At 41.4% G+C, this 24,845-nt stretch overlaps 3 protein-coding genes and 2 long non-coding RNA genes across 8 annotated transcripts in view; 2 read left to right on the top strand and 3 right to left on the bottom strand.

The window, feature by feature from the left end:
* The window catches only part of LOC145458095 (intraflagellar transport protein 56-like), a 29,648-nt gene extending 24,977 nt beyond the window's left edge, over nucleotides 1-4,671 (bottom strand). Inside the window, exons 1-6 of one of the 2 annotated variants that reach the window (XM_080336411.1) lie at nucleotides 4,512-4,671; nucleotides 3,512-3,646; nucleotides 2,822-2,914; nucleotides 2,632-2,746; nucleotides 1,139-1,188; nucleotides 866-1,011 (exon numbers count right to left, since the gene is read on the bottom strand). In XM_080336411.1, coding sequence (XP_080192537.1) covers nucleotides 866-1,011; nucleotides 1,139-1,188; nucleotides 2,632-2,746; nucleotides 2,822-2,914; nucleotides 3,512-3,646; nucleotides 4,512-4,514 — 542 coding nt within the window. In that variant the 5' untranslated portion in view covers nucleotides 4,515-4,671. The remainder of the gene's footprint in view (nucleotides 1-865; nucleotides 1,012-1,138; nucleotides 1,189-2,631; nucleotides 2,747-2,821; nucleotides 2,915-3,511; nucleotides 3,647-4,511) is intronic. The other variant, XM_080336410.1, reaches the window with a different exon arrangement.
* LOC145457346 (L-threonine ammonia-lyase-like) overlaps nucleotides 1-24,845 on the top strand; it is a 237,168-nt gene that overhangs the window by 120,085 nt on the left and 92,238 nt on the right. The gene's annotated exons all lie outside the window — the stretch shown is intronic.
* Nucleotides 7,816-15,211, bottom strand: LOC145457080 (cAMP-dependent protein kinase type I-beta regulatory subunit-like). The gene is made up of 8 exons (XM_080335244.1): nucleotides 15,052-15,211; nucleotides 11,490-11,555; nucleotides 10,683-10,847; nucleotides 10,106-10,306; nucleotides 9,825-10,044; nucleotides 9,077-9,198; nucleotides 8,743-8,824; nucleotides 7,816-8,285 (listed from the first exon to the last, which is right to left on the bottom strand). Exons 1-8 carry the CDS (start codon nucleotides 15,145-15,147, stop codon nucleotides 8,110-8,112), a joined length of 1,128 nt encoding a protein of 375 aa, XP_080191370.1. The 5' UTR covers nucleotides 15,148-15,211; the 3' UTR covers nucleotides 7,816-8,109.
* On the top strand, nucleotides 20,312-22,363 carry LOC145457490 (uncharacterized). 2 transcript variants are annotated; one of them, XR_013920896.1, is made up of 3 exons: nucleotides 20,312-20,421; nucleotides 20,828-20,981; nucleotides 21,366-22,363. It is a non-coding gene; the product is annotated as an uncharacterized LOC145457490 (long non-coding RNA). The 2 variants fall into 2 exon arrangements; XR_013920895.1 differs by having other exon boundaries at nucleotides 20,402-20,501.
* On the bottom strand, nucleotides 20,831-23,416 carry LOC145457491 (uncharacterized). Of its 2 annotated transcripts, XR_013920898.1 has the most exons (3): nucleotides 22,694-23,416; nucleotides 22,458-22,618; nucleotides 20,831-21,332 (listed from the first exon to the last, which is right to left on the bottom strand). It is a non-coding gene; the product is annotated as an uncharacterized LOC145457491 (long non-coding RNA). The 2 variants fall into 2 exon arrangements; XR_013920897.1 differs by having other exon boundaries at nucleotides 22,458-23,416.

Genomic DNA, 24,845 nt, shown 5'->3' with positions numbered 1-24,845 from the left:
TACCATAGTAAAAATGGACAGAGTACATTGGTGCTGAAATATATCTTTCTATACCCGGAGTCGATCTAATCCAAACGCAGTATTTCAAATCCTGATATTGTCTATGACCTGTAGGTTGGAACAGATGTATACCTGAGATTTTACATTTGATAAACAGTCCTAGCCACAATCCACCAATCTCAGACACCATTGTCAAATGTCCGCATGATAAAATCACATATTCTTCAACATGTCTGCTACCTGCCTACTATCCATGAGCTGTGCTTCATAACTTGCTCAAATTACTTACTTCGCTGCATTCCGGGTACCAAATTACACACATTAACTCAAGCAACGTCATTAAATGACAAATGAGTGGCAAGATAGCGCAGTGGTATAATCCGCGACTGCAACACCAATGGATTGTGGGTTCGAGTCCGACCAAGGTCGACTTCAGAATTCGTATACCTGAATGTTGGAGGTTTATCTAGGCTCCTCCTCGCCACCTCATCCGCATAAGCGGTGTCTTACAAAAAGCCTGGAAGTGGGCCGTGCTATAAGTCGGCAGTTGCGGAATAAAAAGGAAGAATATCGGCCTGGTGTAAATGACCATAGTAGTCGACAAAACACCATGCATATCTCAAACAAACAAAAAAATGACAAATAACCTTTTCTATATTTTTGGTGGGTGGGGCTAAAGCAGAATTAGAAATATAACTGGTGAATTTGACACAGTTCTTATGAATCAGAAGCATCTCTTCGAGAGAGTTTACACGGAAAGAGGATGTCTTATTTACAACTAATAACGCCATTTTAGATTCCTCGACGACAGTAATAAAATAAATTATAAAATCAAATCAAATGATCATGCAAAATTAATGCAAACCTATTCTCTAACAGAAGCCTTTTATAGACATCGATAGCCTCTTGGTAGTGTGATCGCATGTAATGGATTGACGCGAGACTCAGCTGATCTTCAAAATTGTCTTGGAGATGTTGGTGGTACGTGAGGACGGCTTTCTCATCGCTGAACTGAAGTCAACGGAACAAACATAAAACAGAAATCACGACGGAAACAAAAAACAAACGAGAAACGAAAGTGATAACTTGACAAAAGAATTTAATTGAGTAGCTGAATCATGCATGACGAGCAACATACCTTGTGTGAAATATGGAACATCAGTCTGTTTTGTAATGGTCCCTTGTCCGCTGGAAATACATAAATTGAAAATTAAAGCAGACTGTCCAAATACGAGCATATGTGAAATATGCATGTATAAATTATTATTATATTCATTATTCACAGTAAAACTGGTAGATACACACATAATCCGGGGAGCAACCTGCCCCCAAAGGAAAATGACGAGATTGGAGTAAATTTTTAAAATTTCAGTAATACATTCAAATTGTTATTCCTATGCAATACATGGAGAAGTCAGATTACAGAATTGCAGCAGATGAAGAATTGGCAAGGTTTACAGAGCAGAGGTAGAGATGATTGAAGATGAAGAATCGTAATTACAGAAATTATGCTGTGATTCACAAGTGTAATTTTAGTCCAGTGGTGCATTCAAGGCCTTCCGAAGAATGTGCACAGTGCCCAATAATGTGATCTTTTGGATCATGTCGAATCGAACGTTACCCCGAATTTGTTGGATATGTCTCATGAGTTTTTTGCTCACGACCCCTGTAGCGCCAATGACTATTATCATTATTATTATTGTTAAAAAACGAAAGAAGATATAGTGACGCTTTTCACATTAAAGCCTTTTGCGCATGTATAAATAATGTATACATAATACCAGGGATATCTAGATATCCCTGACATAATACAAGTAAAATATGCAAAACAGGTATGCGCTAAACACGGCCAAATTCAGCAAGGCATTTTGATTCCATAAAGATAATTTTGCACAATATAAGTTTCTAGGATTGTAAATTGCATATAAAATTGTTAGAAACAAATCATTTAATATGCATGCAGTACTATTAGAGTCGTAACTCAGGAGGTCGAGAAATTTTTGATTCATTTGACAAGATTTTCGGATGACTCTAACTTGATTCGAGTCATTTTCTCAAAATACAGAAATGACTCGAATCGACTCGAGTCAATCTGTGTAATGACTCGACTTGGACTCGAGTCATTGCGCATGACTCGGACCAAGTCATATGACTCGAGTCTCAGACGGCCAAGACCGACAATTCATTGTAATTTCAAAGAATAGAAAAAGTAACCACACTATTGGTATTTCGCCTATTGGTAGGTTACTGGTAGGCTACTTAAAAATGTGACCAGAAACTGTTGAAAGTGAGGAAAATTAGTATATTTTAAATGCGAACCATTCGATATCACCAAACAGAGTTATAAAAAGTGGTTCTAACAAGAATTTAACACAAAAATGAGCAGTCAACGCAATGACTTGGACTCGGACTCGAGTCATAATACTATGACTTGGACTCGACCATCTGCTCGCTGACTTGGACCCGGACTTGACTCGATGGTGAACTAAAAATGACTCAACTTGACTCGAGTCAAAACTATAAAAGTGAGAGTGACTTGTGACTCGGAGCCTTGTGACTTGGTAACAACCCTGCAAGGTAGTGATTGATGCTATATCGCAGCATTGAAAAATTAAGCTTTTAAAACGGTACCTTTTTTACAATACTCATGAGCCTCCTTGTACATTCCAAGATAGAAGCAGCAGCAGCCCAAGTTCAGCAATAGATTGGAAGTTGGCGGTCCTCGTTGACTTAAAGCCAGGTATACCTATCATGATAAATTATAAAGGTAATACATTGTAATATGGCCATTAGAAGTAATCAGTAAATGATGAGTACTTACATCATAGCATTTCTTGTATTGACCCAAATGAAAAAAACAATATGCGATCCATAAATCTGTGCTGTCCGTTGCCTTGCCGGTGTGTTTTTCAAACTATATGTATAAAAAATATAAATAGCTAAGAACATAAATAACAAGGCACGGTCTGTCTAATTTAAACAGCATAATTATACATCAAGAATACATGATACAAGTAAATTCATTCTTTAGAGATTGCTGAACATTATGTTTGATGCAGGTCTATGAGACTACCATTAATCTCAGTTACAGATTAGGTGGTACTTCCACAAAGAATATTTATTTATTACACATATCGGTGGCAACGAAATGCCACTAAATGTCTTCAGATCGATGCTGAAAACCAAAGTATCCGATATTTCTGTTTGAAAAGGTCAATGTATTCACACAGTTTCTTTTTATCAATCATAGTTATGATATGACTAACATATTGCTCAATTGAAGAGAGCAACACATTTAAGCTCTTAAGCTGTAACCTTTAAGTTAAGTTTCAACCACAAACCAATAGGCGATAAGTATTTTGTGGGCTCGGCTAGCACTGGTCAGTTCAGTGCAATATATTAATAATTTTATCATATCAAAACATCACACGATCTTCTATTATTATAGGGACTGAATACTAACGTGTCATTGTATTAGCAATACATATTATCAATTAGTTTTGATAATTACCTCAAGCAAAGTAATTGCACCAGTGTAATCGCGATTTTCAAGTAGATCTTCAACTTTCGGCAATTTCTGTTTTACCTTCTCTTTATCCTGTGCAGGACCATTACCTCCAATTGCAGGTTTCTGTCTTGATAGCAGCTTGAAAAAAAATCCAAACATGAACAAAATATCAAAAGGTGCAACATCACACTGCAGTTGACTATAAACACGAATTGCTAAATTATGGCATGGATGGCAGTCATGGTACCGTTTTCGGAAATGTTACGTAAGCTACGGAACTACACTACAAAAAAAAAATCAGACAAATTTGGTCTCAAATCGATTTTTTACAAAAAAAAAGTCTTAAAGACCAATAAGTCTTAAAGACCAATAAGTCTTAAAGACCAATAAGTCTTAAAGACCAATTAGTCTTACCAAGTACTTTATGTCTCAAAAGTAAGCCAGAAATTGATCGAAAATAGTGGCAGTGCCTTGGGGGCATCCTTTTCAGTGTTAGGGGTCTGAACGGAGGAGGGGCAGGATGAGAGAGACCAGAAATTGCAGTGTTGAGATGATCCTGTACTAAGTTTACAAGGTATTCACTAGATATAGTTATCAAGGTACATGCCACTTACTACTCACATGTGCTATTCAGATCAATATATATATGGTTGTCTGAGTCGAAAATAGCATTTATGGTGAGTGGGTAAAATGAGACCATCAGTGAGACTGAAATTGCTGAAAATGAGACCAAATCATCCTCATTTCTTAAATTTGAGACCAAATTTGTCTAATTTTTTTTGTAGTGTATTAGTGTGATGCCGTAATTACAATTTGTTTATATGAAATAATTTCATTAATAACTCTAAATAGGTCCATAACGCAATTTCACTACGAGGAATTCAAATAAACGAGAAACAGTAACAAAACCTGGATGTACGGTATCGAACCCAACTCAAATCGTAGACGATAACTGCCTCTGAATCGAATGAAAACACTTTCCAGGTCATGATGAATGGCTTACCATTATCGTTAATATTTAGTTGTAAATTGATCTTCTCGAGAACAACAACGACTTAACACTGCCTGACTAACGCGATGAGCAATAAGCATCCAGTCCAGTACAGCTGATACAACTATAGCGTTGCTTCACCATGGTATTTCCAGACAAAATATTCGCCGTTTCACAACTTTGATTTCGCTGTATCGAATTTGCCTATGCTTCTATTGATATGGCTCGTGGCTCCGCGCTGTGATTTTGGACCGGATATTTTTATTGTGTTAATATTTCCCAACAAAACCCACAGTGATAATTCTAGGCTATTTTACGGTTCAAGTATTGAATGAGCATTTAAGATTCTGGAGTGAGTCAGCTTATTTTGTACAGGGATATATTCGGGGCCGTAACAGCACTTCGTCAGCCCCTCCCCAAACGCTGGTCTTGGGCTCCCATAGAGTCTTAGGGCTATAGACCAAACTCATGGGGGCATCGCCCCCCCCTAGACTCCTCTTTGTGTCCTACGATATCACTACGATAGTGTTCTTGTTATCGGTGGTTGCTGTACTATTGTTGTTTATTCACGTGTAGCGCGAAAATAATGAAATACATGGTTGAAATCGAAATGAAAGTGGGAATTGCATAAATTACTGTCGATTTTTTAACTATACTAACCCACGTGCTCATATTTACCGTTGGTATGGTATTGGTATATTTGAAAATTTATGGCCCGTAATTAATACTAATATCATAGCAATTTACAACGTAGCTACGTTGTAAATTGCTATGCTAGTATGCAGGGCCGTAGCTGCCGCACCCCAAACCCCCCAATTGGGGGGGTGAGCTCGAAGGGGGCCCAAAATTATTTCGTGAATTACCATAACTTTACGAGTATCTTTTGAAAATTTATGCAACGTTTTCAAAAATTTTTCGCGCTTTGCGCGATTTCAAGTTGCCTAAACTTTGATTGTGAGTACTCTTTCCCAAGAAAAAATACGCAAGATTTATAAAAATGGGCATATCGGCGTTGGCCATTACCGCGCCACGACGCACCAAGACATATTAAGTTTTAGGCCATGTAACATGCGACTCCAAGAAGATGTGCCTGAACGATCGGTAGCGAGATAACCTTGGCCGAGAATGACTGCCCTTATGCTGACCGAAAACTTCGTTATATATACAAAATACATATAGGTTTAATTGTCGATAGGCGCCTAAATGACTGGCGCAGAATGTCCCTATCTTGGCAATCACACAACCTCACAAGACAAATACCATCCTGCAGGGAAAAATTATATGCCAGTGAAGAAATACCAAATTGAAATCGTGTGATCTTTTAGTTTAGTTCGTTTTGGCGATTCTATATTTTTTGATATAGCGGACAGGAGGTCACGAAATAACATCATGAAACGAAGTCATACCAACGAGTCCGCTGGAAGATGTTTAATTATTATTTACGGGCTGTACAGTTTCGAAGACACCTCACTCGCAGCTCTACCGTCAAATCTGATTACGTGAGCAGACAGGACAAGAAGTTGCATGATAGCAGTGTAAGCTATATATGCAATTCCCGATTTCATGATGAATTATCGAAAATTTTCGCTCTTAGCGCTGGCTCACTAAACAATACAACCATAATTTCGTGGAAAAAGTGAACAACGTGGTGGGGTTGCTTTATCACCCAATGGGAGCCAAAGACTAAAGTTTTTTTGGGGGGACGAAGTGCTGTTTCGTTCCTGCCAAAGGGTAGCCTATACACCCGGAGGGAGAGGTTTAATTATTATTGAGGAGTCCTACCTTTTCTTACACACCTCACTCAACTCTACCGGTAAATCAGATTACGTGAGCAGAGAGAGGATAAAAGTTGACAGCAATATAGCCTATATGCAATTCAAGATCATATTGACCGATTCAGTAATGAATTATAGAAATTTCTCGCGCTGCGCGCGTTCAGGCGAGAAAAGCTGACTCACCCAACGAACACATAATTGAGATGATCAGTAGCGGTTGTAACAGCGAATAGCCTGTGGGGGGTCTGGGGGGCGTATCCCCCCAGAAGTTAGAATTATCACCCTATGGGGGGCCCAAGACCGACGTTTTGGGGGGGGCTGACGATGTGCTGTTACGGCCCTGCTAATATGCATCTTCGGGTCTCGGGCGGACCTTATGGTTATCAATTACTTTGTTGTGTGCAGTCATTTCGTGATCTCCCGTCTGGTATATATAATCAAAACATTTCGGAATCGCTGAAACGCACCAGATCTAAAGAACTTATTCCGTGTGACGCACACGACTGAAAGTGACCTGGTTGTCCATACAACATGCTGCTGAAGAGATTCGGTGTCCTAAACTTAGGATATGCGGAAACAAGACATCGCCAAGTTTATGTATCAGTTCCACTGCGGTCATTGCCCTGAATATTTCAAATGACTTCTTTACCTCGGAATCGAAAGCACACAAGTATGACACCCGCGCCTCCACGTCGTCCTATTATCATGTGATCGACCGAAAAGATCATCGCTGTATCAAATGGTCCGTGGACCTGACGTGTGGAACAGTATCCCGCCGGCTATCCGACATTCGACGAGCATGTCCATGTACATGGGGCTGAGATTGCCAGGACAAGGTTTATTACGTGCCATCCATTTAGGCGTGTATGGACGAGGGAAAATTCGACATCTATAAATGGGTTTCCGCAATCCACTAACATGAGGCGTTTTTGTGGGGATGGGGAGTCAAGGTTTCCTCGCCGCGGAGCTTTTTGACAGCACACTTCGCATTCGCATCTTAGCCCAAACGTCATTGTTAACGTCTTGTTGTGTCGTGACCAATGTTCCCTCCAAGCTGCGCACGTGCGCAGTGCTGACACGGTCTCTGCGCACAGAAAATCGGACGTGATGACATTTTTTCAGTCGTTACGCACTTTTGGGCAAGGGTCTGCGCAGTGAGTTGGTGAGTGTGCGCAGACTCGTCAAAAATTAGAGGTAACTGTGGTCTTGACGCGGTAATGACCGACGCCGAAATGCTTGACTCTATAAATAATGAGTTTTTAGGGGGGCACCATCACGTACCAGTTAGACAATTACGAAGTTGCATTCTGCGGCTTTCGTCCACTTACAAGTTTACGACTGTCACCTTACTGTACCGCATAGGCAAACCAAATCCCGCGAACTTTATCACATTGACCAGTGGTACGAGATCCCACTTCGACCGAGAGTTAACACAACCCTTTCTTCCTGCAGTATACGCAACAGACTATCGCAGAACTTAATATTATTTCTTATTCTCTCACTCAGCCCCACCATAACAACAAAATAAGCAGAGAAACAGATACAGTAATAGATCCAACAATCCTTTATTCACACATATCCTTCAAGACCATCACCACTCGGGCACAAAACGGCCTCCATACCGCCGGAGCAATCTGAAGACGTTTCAGTGCTAGCAACAAATTTCATTGAGTGGAAATAACTTGTGGTTAGGTACAGAGACATGCAATAGTTGAAGGAAAAAAAAGAGTGGGGGTGCTGGCTAGATAACGTTTTCTTTGATCACTACCGTATAATAATATTTGGACAGCATGATCGCCTAATCATTTCATTGGTAGTCCATTCACGAGACATGATTAAACAGATATAGACACGAAGCTGTTGTACTGCTGCATATTGCGTTTTAATATTTCAGAGCACTCTCCCAAGAGCCTTTCAAATCGGGGTCGGTCCAACTTGACGCATTTCAGCAATGGCGAGCGGGCCACCACGGTAGCAGCACGCGGTCGATCTAACAGAAGCGCGATTTCACCTAAAAAAAATCAAAAACAACGAATAACAAAAAATTCCATTTTCACGTGTATCATATTACTATTATTTTGTTAATAACACCAGGTAAATACAGACATGACAATGTCGAACCAACAAATTCAATTCAATAATCTGTACCAAAAATCACATGGTAAACAACGTCACATATGGCGGGAGAGAATCGCATTGTTCTCGGATTTCATGAATCCTCACCCCGGGGGAGCATTAGGAAAGTTACATCACATCATAAATACTTAATGACCATGCGAACTGATGCTGGGGTCAGCAATGAGCTTCCAGGACACGTTATATAACAACACTACCTATAATTATGGCAGAATTCTCTTTAATAAATGGGCGAGAGAGATAGGTATAGATTTTCTGCTCGGACCATTGTAAGTTCATGTCATTTCTCAGAGTCCACACATATCGAGGTATCACAGAAAAACTTCACTCACCAAAATAATCCGAAGGTCCGAGATTTCCAACTTCAGTATATTCATCGGTTTCACAACGACGTTGCAAGACTGCGGCGGTACCCTGAAGGAATGAAAACAGCAATCAACATACAACCACAATGGAGCATCATATATACTGCACTGAACCTGAGCATAGGAATACCGGGCTATACAGTGTGTTATACAAATGTTCCTTGAAAAATGAAAGAAATATTTGATTTCCAGTGAACTGGGTCACATTCCTGAAAAGGCCCACAGTAGACAAAGGGTTCAATTAATTAATTACTCACGAGACATTAGCATAACCGTAAACAGATCAGGCTGCGTCCCATACCTCCACAATGATAAAAAAGTCATTTCCTGGTTGGCCTTGCACAACGACTTCCTGGCCGCTTGAATACTGCACAGGCTCTAACGCATCGGCGACTGTCATACGCTCCCAATCATCCAATGAATCTAAATGACAACATTATGGGTGTGCAATGTGCAGGCTCATCATAAGTGGTTGTGATCCACAACAACTCGACATCAACTTAGATAGGCCTACCATACGACAATATCACAGCATTCAGTACCCTTCAAAAACCATTTCACAAGTTTTCAATGCGTACGATGCGTAAGTGTACCGCCCACTACATTTGCAAATCAAATCCACATCATCACTAATGTTATGCTTCCGGTGTGTGTGAAAATAACGCGACACAAATCTCGTGGTTGTGGTGGTTTCTCGGCGATACACAACATCCAATTCGAACATGTCACTTTAATAATTACAGGTTGTTCAGACAGATTGCTGTAGATAATTGCGTCTGCACTAAATACCTGAGAATGCATATGTCTCCTAACACATAGTATTCGACTCAAAATCACACCTTATAAACGGTAAGCAGTCAGGACTATGAAACGGTTACTGTACGCTATGCAACAGTTTTTGTAACAATTTTAAACTTGTAACACGTGATCATTTCACAAATACAGCAAACAAATAAAGACGTATATTAGAAAATAGATACTGTGCAGTGCCTACACCAAACAATTCATTACGCACCGAAAAAAACAACGGCGGCTCGATCAAACCTTACCGAGGATCGAAATCTTGCCGAGAAACTCCTGATACATATTCCTCTTCTTGATCTGACTCCCCATCAAAATTCTACGGTAACTGTCCCTGTCAATGGCCCACAGCTTCAAGACGGTCTTGGCGCGGACGTCGGCCGCTCTCGGCGTTCCGTAAATGAGCGCAAGCTCGCCGAAACTCGTTCCCTCTCCCAGAGTCGAGACGTGAGTATTGTTCACAAAAATCTTTAAAAAAAAAATGCTATGTAAAATCACCAAGCAACATAAAATACCCCAGCTCACTTACATCAACCTCTCCGCTGTCGATGATGTAGAAGTTGTCGCCTTCATCGCCCTGTTTGATGACGACCTCGCCCTCGATGTGTTGAGTCGGGAACATGGCGTCGAAAATGTCAGACCGTTCGTTCTCGTCGAGATGTGCAAATAGAACGTTTCGCTCTATGGCCTTCGAGAGCGCCGACGTGGTTTTGTAATCTTTTGGAATGACCTGAGCGTAAGTGCTGTGAGAATGCGAACCTACTCGTGCTAACTGCTAGTAAGGTCTGGGCAAGATCCAGTATTTGCGCACCACTCATTTTGACATCATCGTAGTATAAATGAATTTGAAAAATGCAGCTTATATGCGATATGTGATCACATATCAAATACTGCAAGCTAAAAAAATCTCTACTCGACTCGAATTGTTACAATTGATACTCGATTCTGATTTGAGTACTTGAACCTTTGTGTCAAGCCCTAGGGTTTGTATAAACATTTTGAAGTTACGCATACTTTTGAGAGTGTTAAAAAATATACCATGCTAACCCTACCGCCAAAAATACTCGTCACTCACACATACCATAACAAGCAAGGTAGCAACATACCTTTTTAACATAATTTTGAATATCTTTTTCCGAATACACTTCTGCGCTAACAGCGCCACGGCGATTGCGGGGCTGGCCAGCGTTTTGCGGCGGAGTGACGGAAGCCTCTTCTTCCTGAGTATCTTCACCCTGGTCCTTCGCCGCGTCGAGCTTGGTAGCCTCTTCCTACAAACCACCGAAGGTAATAAGTTTGAAAGAACAGCTATCGAGTGAATCCAAATCATCTTGTGAATCATTAAGGTGGTACATCCATGCCTTATTGAGTGATATTAAATATTCTAGAAATGCCACTCAAGACTCAATATTCAACCAAAATTAGTTAGGCTAGTATACTTAAAGTCAATATTGATGATAACGCATTGCAACAACTAGAATTCTCACTTATTAAACGATAACCAGTGTTCACCATGAAACTGCGAAGTATCACAAAATCAAATAAGAATTCATCAATATTAATATGGCTCACAAGACAAAATCTTTACGAAGGGCAAGATAAGTAGAATGAACATGATAACATCACGATGTGATCAATATTCCTTTACAGGCACGTCACTGTGGTGCATGGTCTGCACTTGACGTAACAAACGAATGATTTCTGACCACTTCTGTTAAATGTGCGTAGGTAAATTTCTTGCTAAACCAGCTATACGAAAAGAATGACAATATCACATCGAAAATACTATGATTGATGGATCAGAGTCGTCAGGTGTTTGGCCGTGATGAAAAGGAACAATCCAATATATATATGAGGTAGGCTGGTATGCAATGAACAACAATGCAGTTGATTGAAATACATAAGAGACTCACTTGCTCAAGTTTAACAAAATGCTCGCGCAGGAACTGCATTGGTCTTTCCGGTTTTTGAATACATAACTGAAATTTATAATATAAATATATGAGACAACTGCACGTCAAATAATACATATAATATAACACAGTACTCTTTCAAGCTTTTTTGCTGTGAACCACCAAGTCGTTGTGACAAACTCATGCACCCTGTATACTTGATAGCATGTACGTATATTGTATATATATAACTGATAGCTGATTACAGAGAAAAGGTCAGCACCTCCACAAAGACACGACACATCTAGGAAGCTCAAAAAAAGTCGGAACCTTTGCGAATGTTACCAACATGATGTAAATCTGCTGCTTGAGTGTTGACTAGTTTGTCGTGCCCCCTTGTATACCTTTTCGTATCGGTACATCCAAGGCATATTATTTTAGTGAGTGCCGTGGTGAACATTGCAAACCGGTAGAAGAGCACTGATCTAACGTAAATCAAATTTTGGTACGTATTGACAATGCTTTAGTTCTGTCTTCCAGCACACAGAGAACAAGATCCCATACTAGCATTAATATACCGTACTGCATTTTCACGAGTATGTATGTATGTAGGCGGGGGAGATAGTGTAGTGGTTACGATAAGCGCCCACCAATCTGACGAAACGGGTTCGAATCCCGTCGAAGGTCTATCTGGGCTCCTCTTCCCCCGCCGTTGCCGTTCTTACGGCGACAAAAAAGTCCAGTAAAAGACCCGGCGAAAGAAAGCACTCACAAGGAATGGAAAGAACTAGTAGAAAGGGTCCCGGCTTCAAAGAAGATCAACATCGAAAAGAACTGTGACATCGGGCACTCTAGGCCGAGGTGGATGTTAGAGTAAAGGATCGCTACTGATGCTTGTCGTTCGACATCCTCCTATCTGTTCATTACATCGCATTGTATCTTATCGCATTGTACATTGTGTGTGACTGTTCAGATGAAAAATATAACCCAACAATGTTATGTTATGTATGTATAAAGTTTATATGGCAATTCAGTCACCAAGCTACAATAACAAGAAATAACAGAGTCACAACTGCAATTGCAGTAATAGCCATAATAGCCGTAATATTAAAAGTAATGATCATAGCAGCCAATGGAAAAGCGGGTAATTCGAGAAATTGTACCCAAGTCATGTTTAAAAAATTGAATGATCCAGCAACTCCAAGAGTAAATTCCTCAACCATATCAATTGAATCATCTTTGGGCCTACATTCAAAAATTCCTTAAACTGAATGATGACTAACGAAATACCAATCTATGTTGAGCAACAGTAATTGCAGCAGGCAGAATATCTACAACACTGAAGCCCAAGATCAAAATTAGTTTGTTACAGCATCGTTAGCTTATAGTGAAATGAATGACTTGGCGTTGGTGAATGGTTGCCGGAGAACCCGGCCCTTGGAGAACCCGGCCCTACCAACCCGGCCCTTGGAGAACCCGGCCCTTGGAGAACCCGGCCCTCGGTGAATTCCTCGGGAAATTTTGAAATTAAGTGTATTCACAAGTATTAATATGAATTAATAAAGTAATAATGTTATTATCAACTGATTTGTCAATCTTGTAAGGAGGTCAGGGCATGCGTAGATCACGCAGTCACGGAGTGATCAGATCACGTGATCACGCTTGTGTGGTCGGCTCAGTGTTGAATTGACTTGGCGCGGGGCGGACGTGCGACGTTCGACATACTCGTATCTGTTCATGACATCGCATTGGGTCTTATCGCATTGTACATTGTGTGTGAATGTTCAGATGAAAAATATATCCCAACGATTGTTATTGCTCACATATCAACCACTCGTGGTCTGCTCGTTATTGCAACTGTAGGTTGAGGTGGGGCGTTAGGGTTGGGTAGAGTAGTTGGGAAAGGAGACATTAGGGTTCGGGGAGTGGGACATTAGGGTTGCCGGAGGTGGGATATTAGGGTTGCCGGGGTGGGATATTAGGGTTGCCGGAGGTGGGATATTAGGGTTGCCGGGGTGGGATATTAGGGTTGCCGGGGGTGGGATATTGGGGTTGCCGGGGGTGGGATATTAGGGTTGCCGGGGGTGGGATATTAGGGTTGGGGGAGCGGGATATTAGGGTTGGGGGAGGTGGGATATTAGGGTTGCCGGAGGTGGGATATTAGGGTTGCCGAAGGTGGGATATTAGGGTTGGTGGAGGTGGGATATTAGGGTTGCCGGGGGTGGGATATTAGGGTTGCCTGGGGTGGGATATTAGGGTTCCCGGGGGTGGGATATTAGGGTTGCCGGAGGTGGGATATTAGGGTTGGGGGAGCGGGATATTAGGGTTGGGGGAGGTGGCATATTAGGGTTGCCGGAGGTGGGATATTAGGGTTGCCGGAGGTGGGATATTAGGGTTGCCGAAGGTGGGATATTAGGGTTGGTGGAGGTGGGATATTATGGTTGCCGGGGGTGGGATTTTAGGGTTGCCTGGGGTGGGATATTAGGGTTCCCGGGGGCGGGATATTAGGGTTGCCTGGGGTGGGATATTAGGGTTCCCGGGGGCGGGATATTAGGGTTGCCGGAGGTGGGATATTAGGGTTGGGGGAGCGGGATATTAGGGTTGGGGGAGGTGGGATATTAGGGTTGCCGGAGGTGGGATATTAGGGTTGGTGGAGGTGGGATATTAGGGTTGCCGGAGGTGGGATATTAGGGTTGCCGGAGGTGGGATATTAGGGTTAGGGTAGGATATTAGGGTTGCCGGAGGTGGGATATTAGGGTTGCCGAAGGTGGGATATTAGGGTTAGGGTAGGATATTAGGGTTGCCGGAGGTGGGATATTAGGGTTGCCGGGGGTGGGATATTGGGGTTGCCGGGGGTGGGATATTAGGGTTGCCGGGGGTGGGATATTAGGGTTGGGGGAGCGGGATATTAGGGTTGGGGGAGGTGGGATATTAGGGTTGCCGGAGGTGGGATATTAGGGTTGCCGAAGGTGGGATATTAGGGTTGGTGGAGGTGGGATATTAGGGTTGCCGGGGGTGGGATATTAGGGGTAGGGTGAGGATATTAGGGTTGCCGGAGGTGGGATATTAGGATTGCCGGTGAATACTCCGAGGGCCGGGTTCTCCAAGGGCCGGGTTGGTAGGGCCGGGTTCTCCAAGGGCCGGGTTCTCTGGTAATCTGGTGAATATGGCAATACAAATTTACCTTACCTTATTGTAAGATCTATAAATATGTTTTGTAGTAATTATTTGCTTTTCTGAGCTAATATAAAGGTTCTTCATGAGCAGTATCTACAATTTACTAATATATATTTGTTCAATTTTTCATTAGGCCTATAATCCGACTGATATCTCAATACGTTATTAACAATAAACTGTACAAAACGAGTCAATTCCCAGTGCGAGACAACTGACCTATGTGTGATTCCATGTAAAGATCAATACGATCAGCCCAATTTATGATACAGTTGGTGTATATCTCGAATTAGGTTAGGGTAGCATTACTATGCCTATACATAAGCAAAATGATAGCGATTCCGACGACCGACAGCCTATATGACATCAGAGGCTTCAGAGCTTTAAAAAAATTAAAGTAAAACATCACCTGTACAATACAATCCTTCAGAATTTGTTGAATTCCATGAAGTTGAACATATGCTTCGCAGTCCTTCAAACTATGATCATCATTAGAGCCAGACATAGTTGTGATTATGTTAGGCCTAGGTAAGAACTATGTCCCTGAATAGGATTGAAATAAAACTATAATTATAATGATGTATAAATAACCGCCAACATCCCAGTATGGAATCGGTGTCCAAGGCACGCAGGATCACGCCGACTTGGTCGCCAGTTGCACGCGGTCACGCCGCCACGGGTTGTTGATTTCATTGAAAAAAAAAAGTCAATGTTCTCAGCCACCTCAAATGCTATATTCCAGTTAGTATGTGGTATAAAATGTGTTGACCTAATCCTCAAGCCAGGAACTGTTGATTACTGTCTGTTGGTAAAGTACTTGCACCTTACCAGCTGCTAACCATTAGCATCTGATCACAGTCATTTGAAGTCAGTAACCTTGCTTGTCACGCCGCAAAGTTGACTCTGTCACGCGAAAAAAGCTTCTATCACGCAGGATTTATTTCAAAAAAAGGACGGAGATTCCAATCAGGCCAACATCCAATGTACTAGGCAGCTATAAGGAGCAATTTTTTCAGACCAAGAAATGTATGCGAAAACATTCAAAACAACAAAATATGACAAGTTCAAAGTGTAACAGAATAAGCCTTTAGATCAGTGGTTGTCAACCTGGGGTCTGCGAAACGTCAAAATTTGCAAAGTGGTTGATAATCTAATTTGTACAGACAGTCTCGCTTCATAACTGCTATATCTTCATAAATCATATAAACAGAATGGTCATCTGAGATGAAATATTCCAAATTGCCAATGGCCTACTGATACAAACGCATTGCTGTTAAGATATGTTTTGTTGGGATTTGTCAGAATTTTGGAAAAAAATTGGTGCAAAAATCCATTTTCTCCTGTGATACGCATAACCGCTATTCCAGAATAACTTCAACATGAGCCACAAAATGGAAATGACTATGCTGGACGTTCATGTTCACTAAAAATATGTTTCTCAATTCAAGTGTCATGTATGTTGCAATCATACCCACAAGTACGCGCGTTGTTATTACATTCGCCACCACATAACTTTGAGATGTATTTTTGGCACTCGTTCATACTAAATTGACAGTGCGGATTTCCAAGACATGACCGCATAGGCTATTTCAAGAAATTTGGTTACAAAATTCGGTTTGAAAAAAGAGAGGTCTTACCAATTTCTACACAAATAGTAGTCAAGGCTATCATGTTATTTTCAAGTATGGTCATTTTGTTGCTGTTCAGTTATCATTAGCCTACAGTTGATATTTGCACAGGACAACAAATGACGGTTGCACGATAATGGAGCTAAATTCTAACTAAAACATTTGGGTACGCGCCCCAAAAGGGGTTAGCGAAGACAAAAAGGTTGGAACCCCTGCTCAAGATGCATCAGGCATATTGACTGATGTGATAGATGCCCACGTCCACCAGGTCGTAGCGCAAACGACTCTATAATATTGAAAATAACTTCCACTTCAATAATGATGGCACATATGCCACTCACTCACGTCTATCCCCTATAGAAGTCAAATGGTCAATCAAGGTTCGCAAAGATAAACTAGATTCCTTTCTTTCATGCGCTGGTCGCTGGGGATGTTTTGATTGAACCAAGTCCAGCTGAACCACAATAAAATTTATTAGCATTTTCTACTTTCTGACGGGTAATACAATATCATCACACACAATGCTAACTTGGACATTTTTTTCCAAACTACGATCATAATCAGTCTTTATAGTCAATACCCGTAAATAGCCCAGCCAATCAGCCATACATAGACAAAATCGTAGTTTCCTACGCTACAATATAAGCAAAAACGGTAAAGACAACAAATCAAGTGGCATCGACAAAGACTCAAGTAACCCGCACGTATACTTCCTTACATTATGGCCTGAGGGCATTTACACTGTAAGTGCAAAGAATGCACAAACAACAATTATTTGCAACATTAAGATCTTGTTTACTATAAATATAGAGCGTATCACGCAACGTTCAAAAATGAACACATACAAAAGAACATGCATGAGTGAAGGAGTGCCACAATCACGGATCTCAAGCTATTTTCAGTATAGCTAACAACATAAAAGCTGCTGCGAAATACTGCAATTCAATGTGGCCTAACGTTCAAACCAAACCTTTGACTGATCTGCCTCTGCATTCCCAGGAATCTGATCAGCATTGAGTCGGGAGGTAAAACGAAATAACGGCAATTCCACCAATAGCGAAACGCTCTGACGTCAATGTATGTTGTTCCAGGCAAATCACGTGACCACGAGTGTAATCAACTTACGCTAGAGTCGGCTAATGCTAGGGCCTGATTTACGTCACGAATCCGATTCAAATGACTGGAAACGATCCCTTGATGGGAAAATGAAGGATTTTTTTGCTCGGTCATGCTGAAAATAGTTGACGGTAACGCTGATCGAATGATGCAGGAGTCAGATAAGCTAACAGAGCGTGTGAACTGTGAACTGATAAAATCCGCAGCACCTGTAGCTCGAAGCAAATAATTTCAAACCATTGCTAAGCGCCGCGCATTTCGAATCACTGCTTGTAAATCGATTCGAATCATCCCTGCTAGCGTCCGATTCGAGTTTTGCCTCACGAATCACACCAACATGAATTGTCATCATTTTAGAGACACTATTTGTAATACCTCATCGTAAAAAGCTGTTTTGATCGGCAGCTCAAATAAATCTGAATTTAGTGAGTCGATCACAAACACAGTCGGGGACATTAATTTAAACTTGAAGAAAGGAAATATCTTTGTAGTCTTTGATCAATTTAACCTGCTTAGTCGTAGAAATTGCCAGGTTTATGTATCAGTTCCATTGCGGTCAATGTCCCACAAATTCCAACGACTACTTCACCTCGTAATCTAGAGCGCATAAGTACAACACCAGGAGCGTCCTCGACGAACAGCATCTCGCCTGTTATCTGACAGTCGTCGAGCATGTCCTGTCCCGTGTCCACATTCAAGTCGACAAGCAATTTCTAGTGAATGAATACTAGTCGGCTTTCAAGATTACCGGACCCCGATCTGACATATCAAACCTACGCTACCTATCGACACGTGCATCATTCATCTTTATCGCTAGTTGTTTATGCCATCGCCTATAGCAGGGGCGGGCAACATACGGCCCGCGGGCCGGATCCGGCCCGCGAAGGGATTTTGTCCGGCCCGCGGACAGGTTTCCGTCTTATATGATAGTGTGGCCCGCGACTACAGTCTGCCGAGATACCCCGCTACTTGCTTACTACGTCAAATTTTAGTTACTGTATGTTATCTGTATACGCAGCGTGCGAGTGGAGCTTGCGGGTAAGTTCGCCGAAGCGGGAAGAATTGCATTATCGGCATTTACGATGTACTCAACCCCAATATCGTTTTAGGTAATCATGGTGTTTGTGGACTACAATGGTCATTTACACCAGACCGTAACCACTGACTTGTAGCACGGCACACTTGTAGGCTTTTGTAAGACACCGCTTATGCCAGGGGTCGCCAACTCAAAACGGGTCGCGGCCACTTTTCAAATTTCGCAGATGCCGCAGTCCGCATGAATTTAATATCGAGATAAAATGAACACAACGACGCTATTTCATCACCTACTCAGCCCTAATGAATTGTAATATTGGTAAATTTGGGGTACCGGGCTTATCGAACGCCTTCAAATATTTATTAGGGATTGCACCGTGAGTTGATTGATCACAGCATAGTGTCCTATATGGTGTCGACACAAGCAAATCTCACCGCTCAGTGAAATTGTATCACGTCACAATTTCCATTTGGCTACAGGCAATTTGACGGTCATTTTTGACCGGCTTGCCGAGCATTAAATTTGGTGAAACGGGTATCAATCGAAAGCTGACTCTGCACTGATTACGAAAATATAAATTTTATTCCGGTCACGGCCCTGGAACCCCCACAATCAGCCTCTAATTTTCCATTGTTATGGAAATTGGCATTGGGACGCAACAATGCTGTCTAGCGAAACGAGAGAATAGCTCAAGAAAAAAGGACCCAGACAGCATTGTTGCGTCTCTCGTTTCGCCAGACAGCATTGTTGCGTCCCAATGCCAATCCTAAATCCAATCCTACAATCTCTATAATCACAGTGTACAGTAGTACACAAGCAAATCTCACGGCTCAGTGAAATTGGTCTCTAGTTTGACGGTAATTTTTGACCGGCTTGTCGAGCATTAAAATTGATTAAACGGGTATCAATCGAAAGCTACCGCGGTACTGATTGCGATAATATAAATTCTATTCTGCTCGTGGCCCTGGAACCCCCCAAAATCAGCTTCGAATGTTGCATTGTAACGGAGTTTGGTATTGTGACGCAACCATGCCGTCTGGGAGCAGGTGAGGAGCAGAGTAAACTGCAAGCGTATTGGCCATTATTGCGCAACCGATTGTGCATTCACTTCGCTCTCTCGCTCTCGTGCGCGCTTGTTCCTGAGCTGCTCAGACGGCGTGGCTGCGTGGGGGTTCCAAAATCTCAGAATATAATTTATATTTTCACAACCAGCACCGCGGTAGCTTTCGATTGATACCCGTTTTATCAAATTTAATCCTCGGCAAGTCGGTCAAAAACTACCGTCAAATTGCCTTTGACCAAATGGAAAGTGTGACGTAGACCAATTTCATTGAGCCGTGAGATTTGCTTGTGTCCATACCACATAGGACACTATTACTTCGTTTCCATGCTCGGCCGACGGTCGGCCGAAAGGCCATGACGCATGCGTTGTACATGTCGGCCGTGTTTCCATGACCAGGCGTAATCCGACCGTGACTTGGCCGAACTAGGTGGGCGAAGCCATCGCAACGACGTTTTTGGTTTACTTTATGTAATAATTTCATAATAATCACAAGATTGCGATAAATGTTTCGGTAGAAATGAGCCGAGATGATTTGTAGCGGTCATTCAGTCGAACAACACGCTTTGACCTTGAACACGTAGGCCTAAATCCATCCAACATGTAAAATGATCATGATGAACCTATTGCCTAAAACTAACAGAAGATAAAATAAAATGGAAAAAAGATGAAAATTGGTGGCATATCTTAGTATGTGGGAGCACTGGCGTAGCAGCATGTGCTGCCGCCCCTGGCTCTCTTGAAAATGCCGCCCCCCTAGGTAGACCGCATCAAATAGACACTTACGTGACCTTTGACACGAACCAATCGGGTAGCAGCAGGATGTAAACAAAGAACAAGGCCGGGCAATCTCACTATGAGCGCTTATGGAAAAGGGTTGAAAAATGAAGGTTTTTGGCAAAATCACATTGAATTAGGAATAGCTGGCTTTGGTGAATGGTAATAACGTAGAGCTAGTATGTATTTGCAGTGTTCTAACCTACAATAAACATGAATGGTGACAAGCACTCATCAGCATGGTATGTGCAAATGAATGGATTTCTGACAACTTTTCGGATGAAGCAACTATTGCTGTATTAGCCTCAGTCGTACACAATGGGATTGTCGTACCGAAAGCATTATTAGATTAGTCTTGAGTCAGGATATGTGGGGTATTCATTATGTGGGCTTGGCGTTATAAGTGTTCTATTTCTGAATTCGTATAGTACAGTCTACAGTCTGCATCATTATCTAGCAAGTTACTGTTACACTGGACACTTGTCTGCATATTCAATGATCATATTAATATGATATATGTTAGGCAACATTATCCGTTTCCAGCTAAAATCGTCATTTTTTGTTCTAGCTCATGTATTGAATCAATCAGGACAAATGCCGGATAACCACTGCGCTAATAGCCTGTGTAACTTGGAGATGGCTACCCAGACCGTTCCTGGTGTGCGCTTGTACCTTTCCCAGAGCCAATAACATGCATGGAAGAATGTAAAATCTGGATAAAGGCATGTGGACTTCCTTGTAGTCATCTGAATTCTCATTTTATTAATAAAATGACTTATCTATTATTGAACCAAAAATATGGAATCGTGACATAATTGAGATGAAACAATTCTGTGTTTCAGAATGAGTCTAATCTGAAATGCAGTCACACTTGATGCCACAATCGACTTGGAGTGTGTCTCGTTTTATCCCACTCCAGTTTTGTTGCTTGATGGTGTGTAATGGATTGAAACTGTTGAGAGCAATATATTCAATAATGAGATGAATAGTTGAAATTGGTAGCGCTGATACGTTGCATGAGTCGGACGAGTACGCCTTGATAGGTGCCTGCACAAGTGCACAGCAGTATTGATCTGTAAAATAAACATATTATATATTTTGTGCAGGCTTGATGGATATCTTATATGAAGCTGCAGAAAGAGGAATTTGATGGATAAAATGCAAGAAAATCAAATTTCTGGAAGAAGTAGAAGCACAAAACAGGAAACCCGTCCAGGAAAATTACAAATTGACGGACAATTATTGCTAGTGAAGTTTAGTTCTCAGAGGAGCATCATAATGTCATAATTCTTTCTGAATTGTTCATCATACTGACGTCAAATTTATAGTATTGCTGTAAGCATAGTATTAAACCATTGGGTCAACCGTATATAACTGCTTCATTAGATTTCGATTTGGCCATGTAGATATGTGGTTCTTAAAAAGGCACCATTTGCATTCATTCATGATTTCTGAAAACTAGAATGATTATTGACTGTCAATAAATCACATACAACTTTGAAAGGATTGATGGATTGTGGTGCACTTACTTTCGTGCAGGAACTGTTCACAGGGACCATTTCAGATCGAAATATTAGTGAAATATGTGGATTCGACAAGAAATGTGAGACAATGATGGAGTTCAGCTATGGTGAACCAGGAAATGCTATCATGGCAGAAAAGGGATTCACCATTGAGTCTGAAATCAAGAAATTGAATCTAGATTTAAATATTCCTGCACATGATTTGGCACACCGTCAAATGCCAGAGCCAGACTGTTCCACAACAAGAAAGATGGCGAGACAACGTATTCATATTGAACAGCTGATCGGAAGAATCAAGGAGTATAAAATTTTGTCTGGTATCATACTATGCAGCATTGTGTATCAACTAACCAAATATGGACTAATTGCTTACTCTAATTCAAGATTGAAAATTAAAAATGACCGACGCAACATATTCGGCAATCGTGCAAATTCAGTTCCATTGTGAATACCGTGATGCCTAATAGCATGCTACGGATCGTAATTGCGCGGTGCCATGGTCAATGTGTACCAACAGTGCATGTCTATTCATACTATACTCCAGTGGTGTGCATTGAAGCTTATTTAGAGGCCCAATTTGTTGAATGAACAATTCTCCAGGTGAAAATGTACTTGGATTATTTGTGTTTGGTGGAATGTTATAAAACTGAAGACACCAGATACACCAAAATCTACCTTGAGGCAGGAATTGATCGGTTGCGAGTACGGTCGAGAAATTGATTGTCAATCACGATCGAGCTCACTGAGACTGATGCAAATCACAATGTACTCCTTGTAGATTCAGGTCCTGGATTGTCTTAATCAATGCATATATGCATGAGAGCATATATCAGAACCTAATGTGACATTAAATAATGGTTACAACATCTATTGCAGGAATCTCTGAAAAAAATGTCTTTTGCTTTACTTACCCTGTCTTACAAGTGCAAGACGAATTAATAATAGATTTTCTGAGAATGTGTATTTCCATTGAGTATATCTCACTTTTCCGCAAGTTGCGATAACATTGGCTGTTCACTAGAATATTGCTTCCACAAAGAGTGGATTGTCTCCTCAATCTTTGTCTCTAAGTCGTGTACGTAGCGCTCCATGAAATGTTTCGTAGCTTTCTCCGCGGTGCTAGAAGAAGATGCTGTTCCACTCAAATCCAGAAATTCGATGGAATCTCCATAGCTTTCAAGTTTCATAATCAATACACCAAAATTGTGATGTGTGGCAGCAGCTGTATTTTATAGCATATGTTTCTGAACATGAGATATGCTTGAAAATTACGCTCGAGACCGGCAGCCTATGAAATCGTCAAAATATGCATTACAACAATCCTATAGTATAGTATACAACAATCATCGCTTAATCCGAAAAGTTGTCAAAAAACCATGCATTTGGACACAGCACGCTGATGCGTACTTACCACCATTCATGTTCATCCTAGACTTAAAGCTGCAACTACATACTAGCTCTACGCTATTACTATTTATTAAGGCCAGTCATCGCCAATTCAACGTAAATTTGCTTAAAACCTTCATTTTTCAACCATTTCCCATAAGAGCTCATAGTAAGCTTGCCCGGCCTTGTTCTTTGTTTACATTCTGCTGCAACCTGATTGGTTTGTGTCAAAGGTCACGTAAGTGTCTATTTCGACATAGATTGATGTTCAAGTAATCTTGTCAATAGGAATAATTACAAATAATATGCCGCTTCTCAGCCTCACCGTCTCGACGTTAATGACGCCAAAAATAATAAAAACAAGAAATAGCGAACGAATGTATTGTACAAATAGAAAATTAATGGCCGCCTCAAAGCAAAAGCAGCGATAATATCCTCAAATTCAAGTTTTTGAACGTAGTCTCTTTCTATAGACAGAATGGATGAAGCTGATAGCCGATCATTATTCATGATAGAACTAAATATATAAGACCTAATCAGTTTGAGCTTTGAGAAGCTCCTCACACAGCTCGCAGTTGAAACACCAATGTTCAGATAAAGTTTCAGACACGAGCATAAATACGGTGTCGAATCAAGTAGCTTTGCATTAAACAACCACTGTAAAACATCAAACGTTGTTGCACTACGATCAAACGTGGTTTCACTGCTTCGCACCAGCCTCTTAACCCTTTTAAAATCTCAAGTTGAACAACTTCATATGATTATAACTTAATTTGTGTTCGTCCCAGAGCAGTGGTTCGCAACTTTTTTTAGACACGCCCCCCTTTAGGATAGCGAAAAATTCCGCGCCCTCGTATCGTCATATTACAAGATCCAACCGGGATGCTAGCAACCCTAACAGATTGTTTGATGGCATGGAAGGTTATGACTGTTGATAAGAGTATTCAAAAATAAGAAACTGGGTCTATATAAAGAGAAACACGCGTGAATTGGAAATAAATCGCGCACAGCGCGAAAAAAAATCATTTGTCCGATTCTTCGCGCCCCCTTAAGATGCTTTCACGCCCCCCCAACGGGGGCGCGCCCCCCAGGTTGAGAACCCCTGTCCTAGAGGCCTCATATTGGTTTGTACGAAAAGCTAGCAATCTTCTGCTTTATATGATCCCTAATTCGAGGTATAAGGCATGACAATTTTCGCAGCTAACGCCAAAAAGTCCACCTCGTCGTCATAAGTGCTTCTAAAAGCGCTGGTGAATAAATTGTGACTCTCGCTTTGCAGCAGCGCGTGGGAATTCAAAAATCCAAATATATCATTTAAGTGGTGAATGCCGGTAAACCTAGTTTCAGCTTCAAGTTTAAATCTGTCCTATGCTTGAAACATGCATCGTCTAAATTCTTCAACAACACTGAGGCCAGCATCTTCTGTTTGTTCGCCAGACATTCTCCTTTTTCTGCGAACTCTCCGAACAATCGGCCGTGACGGCTATTTCGGAGTGATTCCTTCGCCATGTTATCATATTAATTCGTGTTTTCGGAATCAGTGCGACACTAGCTTTCGATTGAGACCTGTTTGATTAAATTTTAGCTGACGGGACGCCAGCTATAGGACTACCAAGCACTCTTCTTTTAGCCGGCTGTCTACACGCCGCGCGAGATAGTGTAACGGTGATGCGTCCG

Source organism: Botryllus schlosseri, chromosome 15 (assembly GCF_051294905.1).
Source record: "Botryllus schlosseri isolate E-star chromosome 15, Bs_hap1, whole genome shotgun sequence".
Taxonomy (NCBI): Eukaryota; Metazoa; Chordata; class Ascidiacea; order Stolidobranchia; family Styelidae; genus Botryllus; species Botryllus schlosseri.
Note: the sequence above shows the minus strand (reverse complement) of the source record. Positions and strands in the feature narration are given on the sequence as shown.